Source organism: Micromesistius poutassou (genome assembly GCF_964030765.1).
Source record: "Micromesistius poutassou genome assembly, chromosome: 18".
Classification (NCBI taxonomy): Eukaryota; Metazoa; Chordata; class Actinopteri; order Gadiformes; family Gadidae; genus Micromesistius; species Micromesistius poutassou.
Window position 1 is genome coordinate 617,585 of NC_140288.1, and position 21,909 is coordinate 639,493.

The 21,909-nt window shown below is 49.3% G+C and overlaps 2 protein-coding genes across 2 annotated transcripts in view; both read right to left on the bottom strand.

Annotated features, from left to right (window-relative positions):
* The window catches only part of LOC311363160 (adenomatous polyposis coli protein-like), a 31,982-nt gene extending 12,433 nt beyond the window's left edge, over positions 1-19,549 (bottom strand). The window contains 12 exon segments of the mRNA XM_084483113.1: positions 2,183-2,278; positions 2,943-3,143; positions 4,069-4,246; positions 4,922-5,008; positions 5,105-5,158; positions 5,605-5,682; positions 6,138-6,251; positions 6,757-6,865; positions 7,385-7,610; positions 8,457-8,541; positions 11,461-11,721; positions 19,459-19,549. Of these exon segments, the coding sequence (XP_084339239.1) occupies positions 2,183-2,278; positions 2,943-3,143; positions 4,069-4,246; positions 4,922-5,008; positions 5,105-5,158; positions 5,605-5,682; positions 6,138-6,251; positions 6,757-6,865; positions 7,385-7,610; positions 8,457-8,541; positions 11,461-11,682 (1,450 nt within the window). The 5' untranslated portion in view covers positions 11,683-11,721; positions 19,459-19,549.
* Positions 19,550-20,887: 1,338 nt separating this feature from the next.
* The window catches only part of fktn (fukutin), an 8,366-nt gene continuing 7,344 nt past the window's right edge, over positions 20,888-21,909 (bottom strand). Inside the window, exons 9-10 of the mRNA XM_084482870.1 lie at positions 21,284-21,438; positions 20,888-21,196 (exon numbers count right to left, since the gene is read on the bottom strand). Coding sequence (XP_084338996.1) covers positions 20,980-21,196; positions 21,284-21,438 — 372 coding nt within the window. The 3' untranslated portion in view covers positions 20,888-20,979. The remainder of the gene's footprint in view (positions 21,197-21,283; positions 21,439-21,909) is intronic.

Genomic DNA, 21,909 nt, shown 5'->3' on the forward strand with positions numbered 1-21,909 from the left:
GCGTTAGAGACAGACAGGACGTTAGAGACAGACAGGACGTCAGAGACAGACAGGACGTTAGAGACAGACAGGACGTTAGAGACAGACAGGACGTCAGAGACAGACAGACAGGGCGTTAGAGACAGACAGGACGTTAGAGACAGACAGGACGTCAGAGACAGACAGGACGTTAGAGACAGACAGGACGTTAGAGACAGACAGGACGCTAGAGACAGACAGGACGTCAGAGACAGACAGGACGGTAGAGACAGACAGGACGCTAGAGACAGACAGGACGTTAGAGACAGACAGGACGTTAGAGACAGACAGGACGTTAGAGACAGACAGGACGTTAGAGACAGACAGGACGCTAGAGACAGACAGACAGGGCGTTAGAGACAGACAGGACGTTAGAGACAGACAGGCAGGACGTTAGAGACAGACAGGACGTCAGAGACAGACAGGACGTCAGAGACAGACAGGACGTTAGAGACAGACAGGACGTTAGAGACAGACAGACAGGACGTTAGAGACAGACAGACAGGACGTTAGAGACAGACAGGACGCTAGAGACAGACAGGACGTTAGAGACAGACAGGGCGTTAGAGACAGACAGGACGCTAGGCTCAGTCTGAGGCTCTACCCCCGCCTGGAGACTCCCTGCTGGGGTTCATACTCTGACTCTTCTTCTCTCTCTTATGGGACCCGTCACCCACAACCAGAGGTCACTTTCACCGGCAGAGGGGCCCAAACCAGTGACGTCCCTCTCCTCTAGGCCCCTCTCCTCTAGGCCCCTCTCCTCTAGGCCCCTCTAGGCCCCTCTCCTCTAGGCCCCTCTCCTCTAGGCCCCTCTCCTCTAGGCCCCTCTCCTCTAGGCCCCTCTCCTCTAGGCCCCTCTCCTCTAGGCCCCTCTCCTCTAGGCCCCTCTCCTCTAGGCCCCTGTCCTCTAGGCCCCTCTCCTCTAGGCCCTCTAGGCCCCTCTCCTCTAGGCCCCTGTCCTCTAGGCCCCTCTCCTCTAGGCCCCTCTCCTCTAGGCCCTCTAGGCCCCTGTCCTCTAGGCCCCTCTCCTCTAGGCCCCTCTCCTCTAGGCCCCTCTCCTCTAGGCCCCTCTCCTCTAGGCCCCTCTCCTCTAGGCCCCTCTCCTCTAGGCCCCTCTCCTCTAGGCCCCTGTCCTCTAGGCCCCTCTCCTCTAGGCCCCTCTCCTCTAGGCCCCTCTCCTCTAGGTCCTCTAGGCCCCTGTCCTCTAGGCCCCTCTCCTCTAGGCCCCTCTAGGCCCCTCTCCTCTAGGCCCCTCTCCTCTAGGCCCCTCTCCTCTAGGCCCCTCTCCTCTAGGCCCCTCTCCTCTAGGCCCCTCTCCTCTAGGCCCCTCTCCTCTAGGCCCCTCTCCTCTAGGCCCCTCTCCTCTAGGCCCCTCTCCTCTAGGCCCCTCTCCTCTAGGCCCCTCTCCTCTAGGCCCCTGTCCTCTAGGCCCCTCTCCTCTAGGCCCCTGTCCTCTAGGCCCCTCTCCTCTAGGCCCCTCTAGGCCCCTCTCCTCTAGGCCCCTCTCCTCTAGGCCCCTCTCCTCTAGGCCCCTCTAGGCCCCTCTCCTCTAGGCCCCTCTCCTCTAGGCCCCTCTCCTCTAGGCCCCTCTCCTCTAGGCCCCTGTCCTCTAGGCCCCTGTCCACTGGGAGGAAACAGCGATAACGGTCTTCAGACTCGGTCGGGGTGAGAGGGGAGGGGGAGAGAGAGGGGGAGAGAGAGGGGGAGAGAGAGGGGGAGAGGGGGGGAGGGGGGGGGAGAGAGGGAGAGAGAGGGGGAGAGGGGGGGAGGGGGGGAGAGAGGGGGAGAGAAGGGGGGGGAGAGAGGGGGAGAGAGAGGGGGAGAGGGGGGGAGAGGGGGAGAGGGGGGGAGAGAGGGGGAGAGAAGGGGGGGGAGAGGAGGGGGGGGAGAGGAGTGGGGGGGAGAGAGAGGGGGAGAGGGGGGGAGAGAGGGGGAGAGAAGGGGGAGAGAAGGGGGGGGGGAAGCGACAGAGTTGAAACAGAACCCTTTCCAGTGACGGCTGCAGAGATCAACTAGATCTGGATGTTTATCTGACTGTCAGTCAACGGCGCTCAGGCGGTGACTAAGCCCCGACACACGAGAGGTTAGACCGACAGGAAGTCACACACACAGACAGAGGATAAGACAAACGCAGACAGGAAGTCAGACAGGAAGTCCGTCTCACCCAGTTCGTTCATGGCGTGCCGGTGCTCCTCGTCGAAGGAGAGCTTCATGAGGACGCAGACCGCCGGGCAGATCTGGTGCTCCCCCGGCGACGGCACTGGAGCCAACGCAGGAGACACACCGTCAGTACGTTACCATGACAACGGGAGTCACATCCTGTTTACATAGCTACTTTAAGACGGATCCTACCGCCACAAGAAGTGACATCGACTACATCCACATTTTACAATTATACATTAAATACATGTTATATATATATATGTTATATATATATATATGTTATATACATGTTATATATATATTATGATATGATGATGAGGATTATTGTTTCTGTTAACGATTCCTTAATATGCTGAGCGGAGCACCGAGCTACCGGACAGCAGCTAGCAGCTCAGACTCAGGAAGCTGCCGGACAGACGGCAGTGAGACGCTGTCAGACAACAGCTGGCCTGCAGCGCAACTGGAGAGAGGCTCCAGATGCTATGTGAGCTGGTCCAGGTGCTAACCGCTGAGCTAAGGCTCCAGATGCTATGTGAGCTGGTCCAGGTGCTAACCGCTGAGCTAAGCTCCAGATGCTATGTGAGCTGGTCCAGGTGCTAACCACTGAGCTAAGGCTCCAGATGCTATGTGAGCTGGTCCAGGTGCTAACCACTGAGCTGAGCTCCAGATGCTATGTGAGCTGGTCCAGGTGCTAACCACTGAGCTGAGCTCCAGATGCTATGTGAGCTGGTCCAGGGCTGAGCTCCATGCTCTGTACTCACCGGGGTTCTTGTCGGGCTGCGTGCCCGCCTGGTGCTCCTCCTGCCAGGCCCAGCAGGCCTCGCAGTAGACCCTGACCTGCTCCAGGAGGTGCAGCACGCGGGCCTCCCGGCGGGCGCGCTTGTCGTCGGGCCGGCTGTGGACGATGTTGTGCAGCGCGGCGCTGGCCCGCGCCCGGGCCTCCTTACTGCCCCGGGAGTTCCCTGAGGTCACAGAGACGGACCGTCAGACGGTGACAACGGACCGGAGTCACAGCCAACGGCCATTTGGACGACGGAGCGTTGTTAGAGAAGCATCTCATTAGATAAACAACGACCAGGAGCTGATGGAGGGAGCTACTATAACTCATGGGAGGGCTGGACAGTAGGGCCGCTCCATTATGGAACAAAAATCATAATCACGATTATTTTGGTCAATATTGAAATCTCGATTATTCAAACGATTATTTTTGAGTTTGAAAACATGACGCATTTATTCATAATTTCTCTCCAAAAAAAAAAAACACTTTGTAAATGAGAACTTTGAAATTTCCCCTTAAAAATATACAAAAAATGGTCAAATAGAAAATAAAGTCCAGATATGAATCCAGCTGTTCTGCAATTTCTATTAAAAAAATAAAAAATAAAAAAATAAATAAAAAATTTAAATAGTTTAAACTTGATTATATTAGTTTGGTGATCGTTTCACTCTGAAATCGAAAATCGCGATAAAAATTAGATTAATCGCCCAGCCCTACTGTACAGACACAATCTGTGCCACAGTGCGCTGTCACCTGCGCTTCAGCTGTTAATGGAACCTTTTTATGCAAAGGTGCATGCAGGCCCCCGCCGGGCCCTTCTTTAAGGCCGCCTGTTCTCGTTTGTAATGACGACGACGGTCAGCGCGGTCGTGTGCTGGTCGTACAGCGCTATTGATTCTCGGATCTCAACGTTGATCCATTTGCCGCGTCTCTTCCTCTGATCCTCCGTATCCCACAGTCACAGCCACGTCTCCACCCTACTGGACCCAACAGGGCGGAGACGTTGCTGTGAATGTTTTCACAGCCTCTCTCTCTCTGAGACTGTGTTCGCTCTGCACCTGGACTGCCAGAAGCCTGGCGGTGCACGCGGCTGACGGCCGCCCCCTCACCTAGCAGCAGGGAGTCCTTGTCGCTGCCGTGCAGCAGCTGGATGAGCAGCGGCAGGCAGCCCGACTGGCGCATGGCGATGCACGAGTCCTGGGAGCTGGACATGGCCAGCAGCGTGCGGGACATGTCGTCCTTGTCGTGCGTTCCTAGCATGGACAGCAGGCTGTACACCATCTCCACCTGTCAGACAGCTCGCCGTTAGCGCCGAGAGGCCATCAGACAACCGCTAGGAGTTAGCGTCGCAAAGCTATCGAGCTATAACAGCTGGCAGTTCAAACTCAGGGACCATCAGACTGCAGCGAGCAGTGAACAGCTATCAGACAACAGCTGGCTAGCAGGCTAACACACCTGGAGAGAAGCTACAGATGCTATCTGCGCTATCGATCCCGTCGGAATTAGTCGAAAGGCTAAAGAGGATAAGCCACAGATGCTATCAGAGCTGTTAGAGAAGCTAGCGCTAGGGGATAAGCTATTAGATACATAGCTATTAGAGAAGCTAACCCTAGCGGATAAGCTATACGATACAGATGCTATCTGAGGAGCTAGCGCTAGGGGATAAGCTATACGATACAGATGCTATCTGAGCTATAGAGAAGCTAGCGCTAGGGGGTGAGCTATACGATACAGATGCTATCTGAGGAGCTAGCGCTAGGGGGTGAGCTATACGATACAGATGCTATCTGAGGAGCTAGCGCTAGGGGGTGAGCTATACGATACAGATGCTATCTGAGCTATAGAGAGCGCTAGGGGGTGAGCTATACGATACAGATGCTATCTGAGCCATAGAGGAGCTAGCGCTAGGGGGTGAGCTATACGATACAGATGCTATCTGAGCCATAGAGGGGATGAGCTGACCTTGGTCCCCAGGTGGCTGGTGAGGCGGCGAGGGATGGAGTACCCTCCAGTGGAGGACGCTTCACTGGCAGAGTCCTGCTCACACACCTGAGACACACACACAGTGGATGAGAGAGTGAGGGAGTGAGTGACTGAGTGAGTAAGTGAGGGTGTGTGTGAGTGAGTGAGGGTGTGTGTGTGTACCTGTGTATTATTGGCAGCGTTGCTGCTGTCGGCACACACCTGGACGCCCTCCACCTGGACAGGAGACAGAGAGAGTTAATGAATCAGTCCAGCATCAATAAAAGCACCACCTTTACAGCAAGGAGATGTATAAATATAGATATATATGTATAGATATAGATAATATCAGTGTTTCAGTTCTATACATTTTGCGGCGACAGCTAGACGCACAGGATGAGCAACTAGAGAAGTATATTTAGATGGATAATGCACACCATGCCTCGGAGCGGGGATGTTTATAGATCTACAGTGATTATAAATATTGATAAAGTGTATATCTATAATCAGAGGTATGTGTGTATGTATGAATTCATGTGATGGACTCCACCCTTGACGTAGTGTGGTGATGTAGGGCGGTAGTGTGGTGATGTAGGGCGGTAGTGTGGTGATGTAGGGCCGGTCGGGGTATATATATATATATATATATATATATATATATATATATATAACAGCAGCTGTACCTTGTCGTCAGTGTGCAGCAGTCGCTGACCGCCTCTCAGCAGGTCCTTCTCAATGCTCTGGATACGAGACAGACGAGCCTGCACACACACACACACACACACACACACACACACACACACACACACACACACACACACACACACACACACACACACACACACACACACACACACACACACACACACACAATGTATATAATGTATATAATAGTGTATCTAATGTATATAGTAGTGTATCTAATGTAATGTATGTATAGTGTAATGTATAGTAGTGTATATAATAGTGTATCTAATGTATATAATAGTGTATCTAATGTATATAATAGTGTATCTAATGTATATATTAGTGTATATAATAGTGTATCTAATGTATGTATAGTGTAATGTATAGTAGTGTATATAATAGTGTATCTAATGTATATAATAGTGTATCTAATGTATATATTAGTGTATATAATAGTGTATCTAATGTATGTATAGTGTAATGTATAGTAGTGTATATAATAGTGTATCTAATGTATATAGTAGTGTACCAGAGCTCGTCGCTCCATGTCCTGGCAGGAGCCCAGCTGCTCCTCCATGGCTCCTCTCAGCTGTCGGGCCTCAAACTCCAGCTGACGCCTCGTCATGTCTGTCTGCAGAGAGAACTACAGGAGAGAGACAGACAGGGAGGAGAGAGACAGACAGGTTAGAGACAGACAGGGAGGAGAGAGACAGACAGGGAGGGTAGAGACAGACAGGGAGGGTAGAGACAGACAGGGAGGAGAGAGACAGACAGGGAGGAGAGAGACAGACAGGGAGGGTAGAGACAGACAGGGAGGGTAGAGACAGACAGACAGGGAGGGTAGAGACAGACAGACAGGGAGGGTAGAGACAGACAGACAGGGAGGTTAGAGACAGACAGGGAGGGAGGTTAGAGACAGACAGGTAAAGATTGGCAGACATGCAGGTTAGAAATAAATGGGTAGGTAAGAGGCTAGATCAGACTGCTTAAGATTGACAGACTCTCCGACGTAAAATAAAATGAATGTAGTCAGAGAGACTGTTGATGAGTTAATCATATTCACGCTGTCAGAGACAGACTGTTGAGTTAATCATATTTACGTTTTCGGAGAGAGAGAGACAGACTGTTGATGAGTTAATCATACTTACGTTGTCGGAGAGAGGCAGGCTGTCGATGCGCTTGGTCAGGTTCTGGAGCTGGCCGTAGTACCACTCCTTCTCCTTCTCTTCCTTGTCTAGTTCGGCCAATAGGAGGGACCTGGGGGACGAGATGCAGAGTGGTTCATGTGATGATGTTGGGTTATTGTTACAACTCAACAAACCAACAAATCACCTGTCAAGTCAAACGTTACGTTTAGAGGTCAATACATCAATAAAACATGCTGTCCTCCATTATGTCAGTTTGTGAAGAAGTCCTTTCTACTCTTGGTTAGGCTTTATCACCAGGGTCAATGCACCAGGCTGGCTGTAGTGCATGATGGTGTCAGTACTGGTGTAACATTGGTTAGGGGTCCTCCAGCTTTAGCACTAGTATTCATTTTATCTTTACTTCCATCAGAAGGACGGCATCCGATCAGAGCTAGAGCCCACTGCACACCCTGCTCTTCAGTCTACTGAACCCAATCAAATCTCCATCGAGGAAACACACACACACACACACACACACACACACACACACACACACACACACACACACACACACACACACACACACACACACACACACACACACACACACACACACACACACACACACACACACACACACACACTGTACCTCTCATGCTGCAGCTGCTCCAGGTAGCCGGCGGGGGTCTGGTTGGCGTCGCCGGGCGGGGAGAGCGCGGCGGGGGCCGGGGGCGGGGGGGCCCCTCTCTTGGGGTAGGAGGAGCCGTGGGGCCCCTGGCCGAGGGGGGGCTGGGCGGCGGCGGCGGCGGGGGACGCTGCAGCTTTGTTAGCACGTAGCTTCACGGGCGCTAGGCTAGCGGGGTCGATACTCATCTCTAGGGAAGGAACCACAGGGTTATGAACACATGATTAGAGGTGAACACATGACTAGAGGTGAACACATGAACACATGACTAGAGGTGGATACATGACTAGAGGTGAACACATGAACACATGACTAGAGGTGAACACATGACTAGTGGTGGATACATGAACACATGACTAGAGGTGAACACATGACTAGTGGTGGATACATGAACACATGACTAGAGGTGAAGGATACATGAACACATGACTAGAGGTGAACACATGACTAGAGGTGGTGGATACATGAACACATGACTAGAGGTGAACACATGACTAGAGGTGAAGGATACATAAACACATGACTAGAGGTGGTGGATACATGAACACATGACTAGAGGTGGATACATGAACACATGACTAGAGGTGAACACATGAACACATGACTAGAGGTGATGGATACATGAACACATGACTAGAGGTGAACACATGACTAGAGGTGGATACATGAACACATGACTAGAGGTGAACACATGAACACATGACTAGAGGTGGTGGATACATGAACACATGACTAGAGGTGGATACATGAACACATGACTAGAGGTGAACACATGAACACATGACTAGAGGTGGTGGATACATGAACACATGACTAGAGGTGAACACATGAACACATGACTAGAGGTGAAGGATACATAAACACATGACTAGAGGTGAACACATGAACACATGACTAGTGGTGGATACATGAACACATGACTAGAGGTGAACACACAAACACATGACTAGAGGTGATGAACACATGTATGTGAGCGTGTTACCCTCATACAGTAACATGACGTGTGTGTGTGTGTGTGTGTGTGAGCTGGGCTCACCTTTCATTCGTTCCATAAAGTCCAGCTGGGCGGGGAGGTCACTGGTCTCTTCTTCTATGGTGCCCTGGAGCTGTTTGAGGACCTCCTAACACACACACACACACACACACACACACACACACACACACACACACACACACACACACACACACACACACACACACACACACACACACACACACACACACACACACACACACACACACACACACACACACACACACACACACAGGAGATCAGGACTCAGCTGACTGATGGGACACAACCAGGCCCCCTGTGGTCCCAGTCCGGGGGTCTTCCCCCCCAGTGACTGAACATCATGGCCCAGCCGTCCCACCCGCTGGTGCAATGCGGTCCCGCCCACCTCGCACAGTCCCGCCCACCTCGCACAGTCCCGCCCACCTCGCACAGTCCCGCCCACCTCGCACGGTCCAAATACACCAATAAGCCCCACCTACTAATAATAACAGGCTGGCAATTGTTTGAAAACTGATTGATCCGTTTCTATTTTCGGGAGATCCGTCCTCCGGAATAGTGCTTCTAGAGTTTCTTGTTGTCACGGCGGTGGAGGCTGCACCAGCGTCGCCTTACAGCCGCACTAGAACCTTCAGCCCCGCTGAAGACAAACGGGTCACTGCAGCATCTTCAGCACGGCTGTGATGGTGGAACACGACGAGGTCACCGGCAGAGAGCCCAAGATACTCACGGCACTAGGCCTCCTCTACAAGCAGCATCCATCAGGCAGCACTACGAAGCTATTTCAGGACTTGTTTGTTCATTTGATCATTTATTTGGCTCCGTCTATACATTATTGATTGAGCACACGCGTGTGGCTATGTGTAATTTATTTTATGTTTGTCTGTATACTGTGTGAGTGTCAATAAAGATAATGTACAAATTTGTGGAATGAATGAGGGGGTTCAGACCCACTGCAAGGTCGTGATAGGTCTTTATTACCGCCGTTGTGTATGAGCGTTGTAATGAACGACCACGCACCGTGGCGTTGGGCTGCGTGTCCGGTGACCTTATTGAAGGTACTAACCCTTAATGAGGAACGTGTGATTTAAGATTTGGCTGAGAAAAGCACTTTGGCTGTGTGTCTGAGCCACACAGCTTCAACTGGTAGAACGCGCACTGGAAGGACCGGAGGACAATGGATCCACTCAACAGACAAACATCACTATATACGAATTTATGATATTTCTTTATCTATATATACTTAAAAATTGACAAATTTTACACTCGTTTTGATTCAAAGTATCCTTGGCAGGGCGAATAACGCGCACACACACACACACACACACACACACACACACACACACACACACACACACACACACACACACACACACACACACACACACACACACACACACACACACACACACACACACACACACACACAGTGTGATGTATGAGTATAATAATAATTATTATCTTATATCTCCCTAAAGCCAACAAACCGAGGTTACTCACCACGATGAAGAAACATCGCCGATAGAGCCACATGTCTGACACCATTCTCCACACACACCGCTCAACTCACACAACAACAACGCTCAACTGTTCCTGTAGTCGTCACTACAGGAAGAGAGGGACGGCCACTTCCTGTTTTTGTCCAATGGTCCCATTTCCTCTAGTCAAGAGTTTCAAGAATGTACTGACTGAATTTTCCCCTCCTATGTTTTATATAAATAAATTAATAAATATATACATGTAAAAATAAAGGGCTTACTTCAAACATTTGAATAATAGAAGTATCATTCATTGGTTTTGTATCTGAACATCAGGACATGAACCTCTGGGTTGTAGTTCAGTACAACACCATAGCCTTTTAGAGTGCGGTTAACTTGAATCAAGGTTTTCAGTGATAACTTCCACGCTTTGAGCAAGCAAGTTGAACAAGTTTTGGGCCTTTTGCTTTCCATTTAGTCTGGAGTAGAGACCCCCACAGCCACTGGAATACACCACCCTGAGAACCAGAAGGACTGACGGAGCTGTCAAGACTGGTCATCACAGAGTGCTTTAAACGAACCGGTAACCGGTTAGCCTGCATATATCTGATATCATTAGTTACTTGTAATAGAAGCCTTAGTAATAATCTGTTTTATTTAATAATGCTGGGGACACATGCTCACATAGGCTCTGTAATGGCTCTGTGATGACTGTAGGTCTGGGTCTGTGATTATTAAAATGAGTGGTAATGTGTTGATTTTAGGTCTGGTTCTGTGATTATTAAAATGAGTGGTAATGTGTTGATTTTAGGTCTGGTTCTGTGTTTAATAAAATGAGTGGTAATGTGTTGATTTTAGGTCTGGTTCTGTGATTATTAAAATGAGTGGTAATGTGTTGATTTTAGGTCTGGTTCTGTGATTATTAAAATGAGTGGTAATGTGTTGATTTTAGGTCTGGTTCTGTGATTATTAAAATGAGTGGTAATGTGTTGCTTTTAGGTCTGGTTCTGTGTTTAATAAAATGAGTGGTAATGTGTTGATTTTAGGTCTGGTTCTGTGATTATTAAAATGAGTGGTAATGTGTTGCTTTTAGGTCTGGTTCTGTGATTATTAAAATGAGTGGTAATGTGTTGATTTTAGGTCTGGTTCTGTGATTATTAAAATGAGTGGTAATGTGTTGCTTTTAGGTCTGGTTCTGTGTTTTATTTAATGGTGGTAAAGGTTTTGAGCAGTGCTGAAGTCTTAGCGCGGCTGTATGGCGCTGCTGGTGTTGGAGCTCGCATTGGAAACACAAAGGTGGTCAGTACGTTGTTCAAAGTTTCAATTCATTTGCATCGCAGAACCAGCGCTATTCACGAGCATTTGAAGGAATGCACTATTGTAGTGGATGAACGGCCAGATAAGAAGAATAAGCGGTAACTGGAGTATATAATCTTAGTTATAACGACCTGTGTCTACCTGTCGGTGTGCGTCTAGCTGTCTGTCTGTCTGTCTGTCTGTCTGTCTCACCTTCGTGTGTGTGCGTCTACCTGTGTGTCTGTCTGTCTCACCTTCATGTTGGAGGCCTCGCTCTCCAGCTTGCAGAGGTGGGAGGAGTTGTGCTGTAGCTCCTGCCTCAGGGTGGAGTTCTCCATCTTCAGCAGCTCCACCTGCCACAGCAGCTGGTCGTAGGAGGCGCCTGGGACTGTTGCCGTGGGAACACCGCTACCGCCGGCACTATGGCTGCTGCCGGTTGCCCGGGACGACGAAGAGGAGGAAGAGGATGAAGACATGGAGACGTCTGGCGGCAGCGGCGGGCTGGCAGGGCACACCTGGAGAGAGAGAGAGAGAGAGAGAGAGACATAAGCCCCTTTCTTAGTTCCCGGTAAATGATGGTAAATAGACTGCATTTATACTGCGCCTTTCTAACCAGTGGCCGCTCACAGCTTCACAATACTGCCTCACATTCACCCGTTCATGCAAACACTGAAACACCGAAGGCGGCGACAACAAAGCGCGGCGAGGGGCGGCGGTGAGGGAGCGGTGAGGGTGAGGCGTCTCGCTCATGGTCACCTCGACACGCAACCTCCCGGTTACCAGCCAACCCGCTCTACCTCCTGAGACACATGCCGCCCCAAATGACACAAGCTCGACGGTTCAGGGCCGCTGGGGGTTCACACTAGCCACCCGCGCCCAGTCTTGAAGGTTTCCGTCTTATTCCGTTCTATCCCAACGTGGAATAGACGCCCGCGGCGCCGTCCAGCAGAACGCACTAATGCAAGCCTTGTGGACGGCAGCTGCTGTACAACTTGTGTCCTGAGAGGAGCCTGCTCATTACAACCAGCAGACGCTTTTATCCAAAGCAAAGTAAAATAAGTACGTGCTCATTTTGGAACCCGTCCAGAAATGAGTGAAAAAGGGGAGCTTCTTTGCGGACAAAAGTAGCCGCATTGATAACGTTATCAGATCAGCCAAAAGCATCGGTTCATTTAGGATCAGCGGGACTCAAGCGGGTCGGCGGAGTCTTGTGATAGGTACGCTCACTGGAGTCAAAGCACGTCCTACGGAAGACATTCACAGATGTTGCTCGTTCAAAACACAGTCGTACAGGCAGCCGTACAGGCAGCCGTACAGGCAGCCGTACAGGCAGCCGTACAGGCAGCCGTACAGGCAGCCGTACAGGCAGTCGTACAGGCAGCCATACAGGCAGCCATGCAGAAATGTTACCAGGTCTTGAGCAGGCAAATGACCCCGTGCAGGAAATCTTGGAGAACATTACAGGGAAAAGACGGCATTTGTGAAAGGGGCGATAGAGAGAGTGAGGTAGAGAGACAGAAAGAGACGGAGAGCGAGGGGTAGAGTGACAGACTGAGGGTTATAGAGAGAGAGAGAGAGAGAGACAGAGAGAGATATGGAGAGAGAGACAGAGAGACAGAGAGATATGGAGAGAGAGAGAGGAGGAACAGAAGTGGACAGCCATGGAGGGACAGAGAGCTGAGGTAGAGATCATTTCAGCAGTACTGAATATTCAGCGTGACGCTAGGTAGCCTCTAACTGCAGGTTAGTTGGCTGGTTTATTCGTTAGCTAGTTTAGCAGGATAACTAACTGATTAGTTTATCAATTACCTATCAATTACCTGGTTAAGCCTGTTTGACAGGCTAACATGACTGACTGACTGGTTAAACGGTTTTAACAGGCTAACTGATTAACTGGTTATCAGTTAGCTGTTTAACAGGCTGACTGACTGACTAGTGAGCAAGCCAACTAACCGATTGGTTTATCAGCTAGTTTAGACAGGCTAACTGACAGACTGGTTAAAAGGTTTTAACAGGCTAACTGACTAACTAGTTCATCCGTACACTAATTCAGCTGGTTTAAAGGCTAAATGACTGGTTTTGTTAAACAGTTGATGAATGCAATCAAATGACGGTTCTGAGCCGGACATCAACCATCAGCATGCATCCATCGACCTATCTAGTCATCCATCCATCCTCTCATCATCTCCATCCAGCCAACCAGCCAGCCTCTGTAACAATACTGATAATCCCTCCATCCCTCCCTCCGTTTCTGAAGGACACCATTCCAGGGTCTCTGCCTCCCTCCCCATCTCTCTCTCTCCATCCATCTTCCCTTCTGATTTATTTTCTAAATTCAAGCCACCATTTCAAAAAATTGAAACAAAATGGAGACATAATAACAGACCAAAGCCTACGCCCTTATCCTCCTCCTCCTCCTCCTCCTCTCCCCCGTCCCCATCTCCCCTCCCCCGGCCCTGTCTCTCTCTCTCCCTCACACACACAACCCTTTTGTCTGCACATCAGCCATCCTGTTATCGTCTCTCCCTCCCTCCCTCATCATCTGATGGAGGTAGGAAGTCAACGACGAGATGGATGGAAAGAAAAGGAATATAGAAATATATATATTTAAAAAAAAAGACAAGCCAGAAGAGTGTCAGACTCACCCCATCGTTGAAGTGGCCGCCATTATCACCTCTCTCCCTCCGTCTCTCTATCTAGCACTCTCTCTCTCTCTCCAAGTAGCTCTCTCTCTCTCTCTCTATGCATCTCTCTTGTTCTCCATCTCTCTCTCTCCCCGTCTCTCCGTAGGCCACAGTCAGGTGGGTGAGCAACAGCCAATCATCTGCTCCTCATCTCTGCTGCTCCCCCCTCCCTCTCCCATCCTCTCCCATCCCCCACAATGCATCACAGGGGGCTGATTGCTCTCTCTCTCTCTGGTAGAGTCAGTATAGGTTTGACTAACAGCCTCTCTCTCTCTCTGGTAGAGTCAGTATAGGTTTGACTAACAGCCTCTCTCTCTCTGGTAGAGTCAGTATAGGTTTGACTAACAGCCTCTCTCTCTCTGGTAGAGTCAGTATAGGTTTGACTAACAGCCTCTCTCTCTCTGGTAGAGTCAGTATAGGTTTAACTGACAGCCGCTCTCTCTTTCTGGTAGAGTCAGTATAGGTTTAACTGACAGCCTCTCTCTCTGGTAGAGTCAGTATAGGTTTAACTGACAGCCGCTCTCTCTTTCTGGTAGAGTCAGTATAGGTTTAACTGACAGCCTCTCTCTCTGGTAGAGTCAGTATAGGTTTAACTGACAGCCTCTCTCTCTCTGGTCGAGTCAGTATAGGTTTAACTGACAGCCTCTCTCTCTGGTAGAGTCAGTATAGGTTTGACTGACAGCTTCTTTCTCGAACGTAGTATATTACTGAGTGTGTTTGGGTCACAAGATGAGCTATTATCGTAGCTTATAATTGACTGCTGGGTCATATGATGAGAAGGGCTTCAACGATTAATCGATTTCAAATGATTTGAATCAAAGTTTGATAATTGATTAATCGTTTTAATTTAATTCAAGTGCAAATTCCCTCTCTCTCTCTCCCAAGTGTAGTTTTACTGTCTTAGCGGACATAACGATGGTTCTGAATGTTAACAAGCGTTTAGTCCTAGTTGTTATAACACTGGTTCTGGATGTGAACAAGTGTTTGCTTAATATAGCGAAGAACTGACTTTATTAAGGCCTTACTTCAGTAGCTGATGAGAGGCCACAGAGCAGGTGTGTTCAGCAGATGCAGCTCGGGCCACAAAGAGCCTGCAGAGAGCAGGTCACCTTTGACTGCAGAGAGCAGGTCACCTTTGACTGCAGAGAGCAGGTCACCTTTGACTGCAGAGAGCAGGTCACCTTTGACTGCAGAGAGCAGGTCACCTTTGACTGCAGAGAGCAGGTCACCTTTGACTGCAGAGAGCAGGTCACCTTTGACTGCAGAGAGCAGGTCACCTTTGACTGCAGAGAGCAGGTCACCTTTGACTGCAGAGAGCAGGTCACCTTTGACTGCAGAGAGCAGGTCACCTTTGACTGCAGAGAGCAGGTCACCTTTGACTGCAGAGAGCAGGTCACCTTTGACTGCAGAGAGCAGGTCACCTTTGCAACGGCTTTTTCAACAGCCACCCCTTATGACAAGAAAGTATCCTGGTGGCATCACTGATGCAGTGATATTTTACATCACAAAGGACATGGTCCCCCTTTATACAGTAGAAAGAGTTAAGATGCTACCAACGAGGGACCATACATTTTGGTCTTTTTTGTTTGTTTAGAGAAAATAAAAAAATATATAAGGGTTCAAGTAAAAAAAAAAAAAATCCATTCGATTGAAAAAAAACATTTACAAAGTAAATGGTGGCATTTGGTCATTTTTTTATCAGAGGCCTTTAGACAAAGCAACGGTGAATCCAGAAACAGGTCAACGTGGAGAAGGTAGAGGCTACGGTCGTCTGGCTGCAGGACGCCTGGTTAGACTGTGGACCTCGGGAATGTAACCCAGAACCTCTGGTCTGGGAGCGGAACGCCCATAACCACTAGAATGTGGAGCTTCTAGATCCTTGAGCAGCTAGCAGCAGGCTGACCACACGGCCGGCCCAGGGCTCCAGAGCCGCGGCGCTCAGCACTGCTGTGGTTGGACATGTTGTTGGCGCTGGGGTCCACCTGATGAGCCGTCCCCCAGCCGTCACGCTGGCATCACGGGGGACGGAGTGGGACCAGCAGGCTCTACCACACCGAGACCAAACCCTGACTGAAGAGAGCGCACAAAGCTCGTCTATTCTGCTTTATAAAAAAATATACTGTTGAGATTAAAATAAACGGTTAAAATATAAATATTTTAAATAAACATAAAAATAATGCCAATTAGAAATGAGTGAACTTTTTATAAAATGCGATGGGTAGGCTGTGGCATATCCTAATTATTTATCTCAACAAAATATCAAAAAGAAAAATATATCAACTGCAGCATAAACAATGAAATAACCCTTATGGAAAAACATCACGTTGTTGAACCACGCTGGCTTTGGATGCAATACTTTATGAACAAACTGTAATCGAGAGCGCAGCAGCTCAATCGATGTTCACCAACCCAAACAGGAAGCCTGTAAGACAACCCTTCCTGTTATTAACAACACTCAACGGGTAAAATATACTGTCATTACATGTATAGAACATCTTAAAGTAGATGACAAATGGTTAGAGACCCCTTTTACAAAGATGTTAGGTTGAAATCGACCGTACATTTTTGAAACCACAAAATGAATGGAAATCTAGTTTTGTGAACTACATTGATACATTTGGCTTAAACCATTCGTTTTTTTCCTGGATGGTCTAGGGTCCTTCACCACAGACCCTCAATATTCAGCAGGAAAAGCTGTGTTGACCTTCAGGGGCCGTGAATCCAACACGGTCCTCTTAACGCCCCTGTATCTACGGTACACAGGTCGCGTTCTTTGTGTGACATAGAAGTGCCTTTTAATAAACTCTTTGAGTTTACTTGCGAGTATACGTAGCGTAGCGTAGCCCCCCCAGGCAGGGGCCCTCCGGACGGCCCCCCCCCTCCCCTCCCCTCGCTGCGGGGGGCGGGGGCTTGTGGTCGATGGGGGTCGGCAGGGCCCGGCCGTCCGTCAGCAGGGTGCCAATAGGGTTGGGCGATGTGACATCATAATCAATACAATATGTCCATATTAATGTGCACGCGATTCACCTCGATTGAAAATCACCGGGACAGATTGCATGTGATCGGTCTTTGCAATTTATTCTCACGTCAATAAAATATGAAACCTTGGAGTTGAATGAGACTAATCACATACGTGACATCTGATTTTGCAGGACGCTACATTTATTCAATCGCACAACCGTCGACTTTTGACGTCTCCAGTCTCCGAATAACTCAGTTTAACCAATCACAGTCAGGTATCTTTGTCACAGTCACTATGGTCACTGTACGGTGTTGTAGGACGTGGTGGAGGTCACATCCTATTGACAGACCATGTGTGGTGGTGAATGTAGTTTGGATAACATGTGTGTAGTTGAATCCCAACAGGTTCATTTTGGATACAAAACTACTCCAAAAGCGTGGTAGCCTTCTTCTAGTTAGAGAACAGAAACATGACATATTCCTATACTGCAAGTACGGAACAGACACAAGAGTAGCCTCTCTGGGTAGCCTTATGGTAACTTCTCAGGGAGACACTCCTTCTTTATCCGTACACACACAGAAACACTGAGTGATGAAGAACGTCAATGGCCGCCCGGTGACGCTGCTGACACATGGATACCGTCGACTGGCGTGGAGAAGAGAGGCTCTGCATCCAGAGTGGAGGAACACTTCCCAGGAATGGCTCACATTGCTGTTCACTAAGAACCTGTCCCAATTCTCCCCCTTCCCCTAGATGTGAGCCCTCACCCTAGATTTTGTGCGTTCCCGCAAAGGGGTAGGGTGTCCCAATACTTAAGAGAGCGAGGGGGAGTGCTGTTTTTCCCCTTAAAATCATCCCTTGAACGCCAGCCAGCTCGGGAGCTGACTTGCAGCTAAGGGCACTCAAAGCACGTGTTCTTGTTAAGGGACAGAAATGGAACTGGGCCTTAAACCAGTTTTTTGCTACTAGAAACTGGTTCTTCTTCATGAGATGACATGAAGTATTTTCTGTATGCACAAATACTTTGTACGTCAGCAGATGTGAAAACTGTCAAAACAACGTAACATATTGGGGTGTATTCCTTTGGTAAACTGGTTAACCCCTAGGGGTATGCTACCCTGACACTTTGTATTTATAGTAATTGTAAAAAGCCACTTTGTGTGACGCAGTTCCTTTACAACATTGCTACGCTCAGACACAAAAGAAAGTATCACCAAGTTGCCATGGGTCATATCCATCACACCTTCCTATAACTCCCAGCCCAAAATGCATGAATTCATGAAATTAGGAATTAAAGTCAACCATTTAGTACGAAAGCAAGAAACTCTAACTCTATTAACTTTCTGCCAAACAATTGATCCATCTATTGAAGTAAGAGTCAAATCTATTGCAGACTATAGGGATGAATGATGTAATAGATCATCAATAGACAATTTAATAAGGATAGTACAGGTCTTGTGACAGAGGTTGCATCCGTTTGAAACTATGCGTCACAAGTTTAATACCTACGGACAGGAAAAAAAAAAAAAAAAAACATTCAGTCCTATAGCTGTGGCCATAAAAGATTCAATCTTAACCCGTCATCTTAAACCTGCACATATCATTTGTTGTCATAACAATCATTTCAGATCATAGGCAATATTTTTTGGGCTTGGAAACTGCATTTCCACAAGCTCAACATCATTACTTTGTGTTACTATTATGGGAATGTGAATGTGTGGGTATAACGGGATGCACACACACACACACACACACACACACACACACACACACACACACACACACACACACACACACACACACACACACACACACACACACACACACACACACACACCATGAGTTACCTTATTACACACACCACCACACACTCCACACCAAGCCATAACATGCTCCCCTGCAGAAGACACTTCCAAACACCTGGCTGTCGCTGTTTATTAGTAATACACACATTAACATTACTACTACTACTGCCTCTGGACGGAAAGAGTCTAAAGCTAGCCGCCGCTGGAGCCTTCTGTCTCCAGGGTTGGTTCATAGTTCAGGACTCACAGACCTGTCATGGTCACAGTGAGGAGGAACACGGGCTGGATCAGGACCCTGTGATCATTACAACAACTCAGAGCTGACCTGGTGGCTAGCTGCTGTCGCTAACCTGTTAGCCTAGCTGCTGTCGCTACCCTGTTAGCCTAGCTGGTGTCGCCAACCTGTTAGCCTAGCTGCTGCTACAACCCGGCGGTCTTGCTGGTGGAGCTAGCCTGGTGGCTAGCCTGATGACTAGCCTGGTGGCTAGCTGGTGGAACTAACTTGTTAGCCTAGCTGGTGGTGCTACTTGGTACAGGCCAAGTGCAACTCGGCTAGGAAGGCATAGGCTATCCTTTGGTAACACGCACACACAACACAACACAACACATTGTCACACACGTTACACACACACATGCACGCGCACACACACACACACACACTCGTCCATGATTAGCCGTAGCTGCGAGCTATGCTAGTTTGGGTGGCCCTGCTAATGCTAACAACAGATCGAACGTAAAAGAGGGAACACAACAATGCGACAACATGCGGAATAAAACGTATCGGGGGTTTGTCGGTCTTACCGTGGCCTTTGTTCCGCTATCTCGCTCTCTTTTCACCCTTCCTTCTTTCTCCCCACTCCCAACTTTCACTCGCTCCTTCTCCCCTCCCCCTGGCCAATCAGAGCGCTCATTCCCCCCTCGCTACGGCCAATCAAAACGCTCCTTCGGTTTCGCATACACGTTAATGAATAATCGGTCATTAATATCGAGATCTGTTCACTTCAAAGTGGAGGAGGAGTTTGGTGTTGGGTTGAGAGGGAGCCAGGAGGAGGAGGAGGTGGGGTTGGTGTAGGAGGAGGTGGGTGGAGGCAGAGGTAGTGGAGGAGGAGGTGTTGGGTGAAGGAGGAGGAGGAGGTGCTGGGTGAAGGAGGAGGAAGAGATGGTGTTGGGTGTAGGAGGAGGAGGAGGAGGAGGTGCTGGGTGAAGGAGGAGGTGCTGTGTGGTTTACAGAACGTGGGAGTCTGATCCAGTCTGATTCTTCTCCAGCTCAGAGATCAGCTCTCTGGGCTGGAGCTCCTGGAGGCTATGAATACATGAACCTTAATCTGAATATTCATAAAACTAGAATCTACAAACACTCTTTGAACAATCAAACCCTTTCTGTTTGAACAATGTTTTGTCTGAACTTTATTGTTCAATGAAAAATAAAACAGTCGGTTTGGTGAGAACATTTCTGCTTGAAGTGATGATGGCAAAACAAATGACTGTTGCTAATGGCATGAATAAAATGAAACAAGATGTCAGAACAGCTGACATTGACTGATGCATAAAAACGAAAACAAAAAAATAAATACATGAAAAGTATTTTCCAACGATACTTTACTGCAATGTTTTAACAAAGTAGTAACAAACTGTTCTGGGACAACAGCTGTGCCCACACCGTTAGCATTGATGGAGGAAAATATCTTTATGTGTTATTGTCCAGCTGACAGTTGATACTGTACAGAAATGTTTTATCCAGGTCCTGTCGGCTTTGTTGGAACATGTCAGCATGTCTGACATAGTTGGTTAGTGTGAGTCAGTGTGAGTCAGTATGTCTGAGTCAGTATGTCTGAGTCACTGAGTCAGTATGTTTGAGTCAGTGAGTCAGTATGTCTGAGTCAGTATGAGTCAGTATGTCTGAGTCACTGAGTCAGTATGTCTGACTCAGTGACTAACTTAGGGTTAGTCCTCGGGTCAGTAGGACTGGGTTAGGGTTAGGGTCAGTAGGACTGGGTTAGGGTTAGGGTCAGTAGGGTTAGGGTCAGTAGGGTTAGGGTCAGTAGGGTTAGGGTCAGTAGGGTTAGGGTCAGTAGGACTGGGTTAGGGTTGGGGTCAGTAGGACTGGGTTAGGGTTAGGGTCAGTAGGACTGGGTTAGGGTTGGGGTCAGTAGGACTGGGTTAGGGTTGGGGTCAGTAGGACTGGGTTAGGGTTAGGGTCAGTAGGACTGGGTTAGGGTTAGGGTTAGGGTCAGTAGGACTGGGTTAGGGTCAGTAGGACTGGGTTAGGGTTGGGGTCAGTAGGACTGGGTTAGGGTCAGTAGGACTGGGTTAGGGTTAGGGTCAGTAGGACTGGATGACCTGGCCCCAGTCCTGGCGGGGCCAGACTCCGTTCTCCATCACGTTGGCGGGCGAGGTCTTCCAGTCCCAGGCCGTCTCCGGGGAAGACCACGCCTCCTGCCCGTAGTTGGCGCGCACGTAGTCCAGCGTCGTGCACGGAACGCGCACGCGCACGCCAGCCAGCTCCGCCCAGCAGAGTTTAAAACTAGGAAACACGTACCTGGAGACGGAGAGACAGGTAGGTCAGACAGACAGGTAGGTCCGCCACACAGTGAGGTGAGACCGACAGGTGACGGGTGTGACTTACTTGAACTTCCTGCCGCTCTTGGCCTGCGTGCCTCCGTTCCAGACCACGCCCCCTCCCTCGGCCCCGCCCCCGCTCTCCTCCTGGTAGAAGAAGAACACGTCCAGCTTCACGCCGCCGCCCGGAGCCTGGAAGGACAGCTCCAGACTGTCCTCCACCTGGAGAGACAGTCACACATCAGCCCCCCCTCCACCTGGAGAGACAGTCACACATCAGCCCCCCCTCCACCTGGAGAGACAGTCACACATCAGCCCCCCCTCCACCTGGAGAGACAGTCACACATCAGCCCCCCCCTCTACCTGGAGAGACAGTCACACATCAGCCCCCCCTCTACCTGGAGAGACAGTCACACATCAGCCCCCCCTCTACCTGGAGAGACAGTCACACATCAGCCCCCCCCTCTACCTGGAGAGACAGTCACACATCAGCCCCCCCCTCTACCTGGAGAGACAGTCACACATCAGCCCCCCCTCTACCTGGAGAGACAGTCACACATCAGCCCCCCCCTCTACCTGGAGAGACAGTCACACATCAGCCCCCCCTCTACCTGGAGAGACAGTCACACATCAGCCCCCCCCTCTACCTGGAGAGACAGTCACACATCAGCCCCCCCTCTACCTGGAGAGACA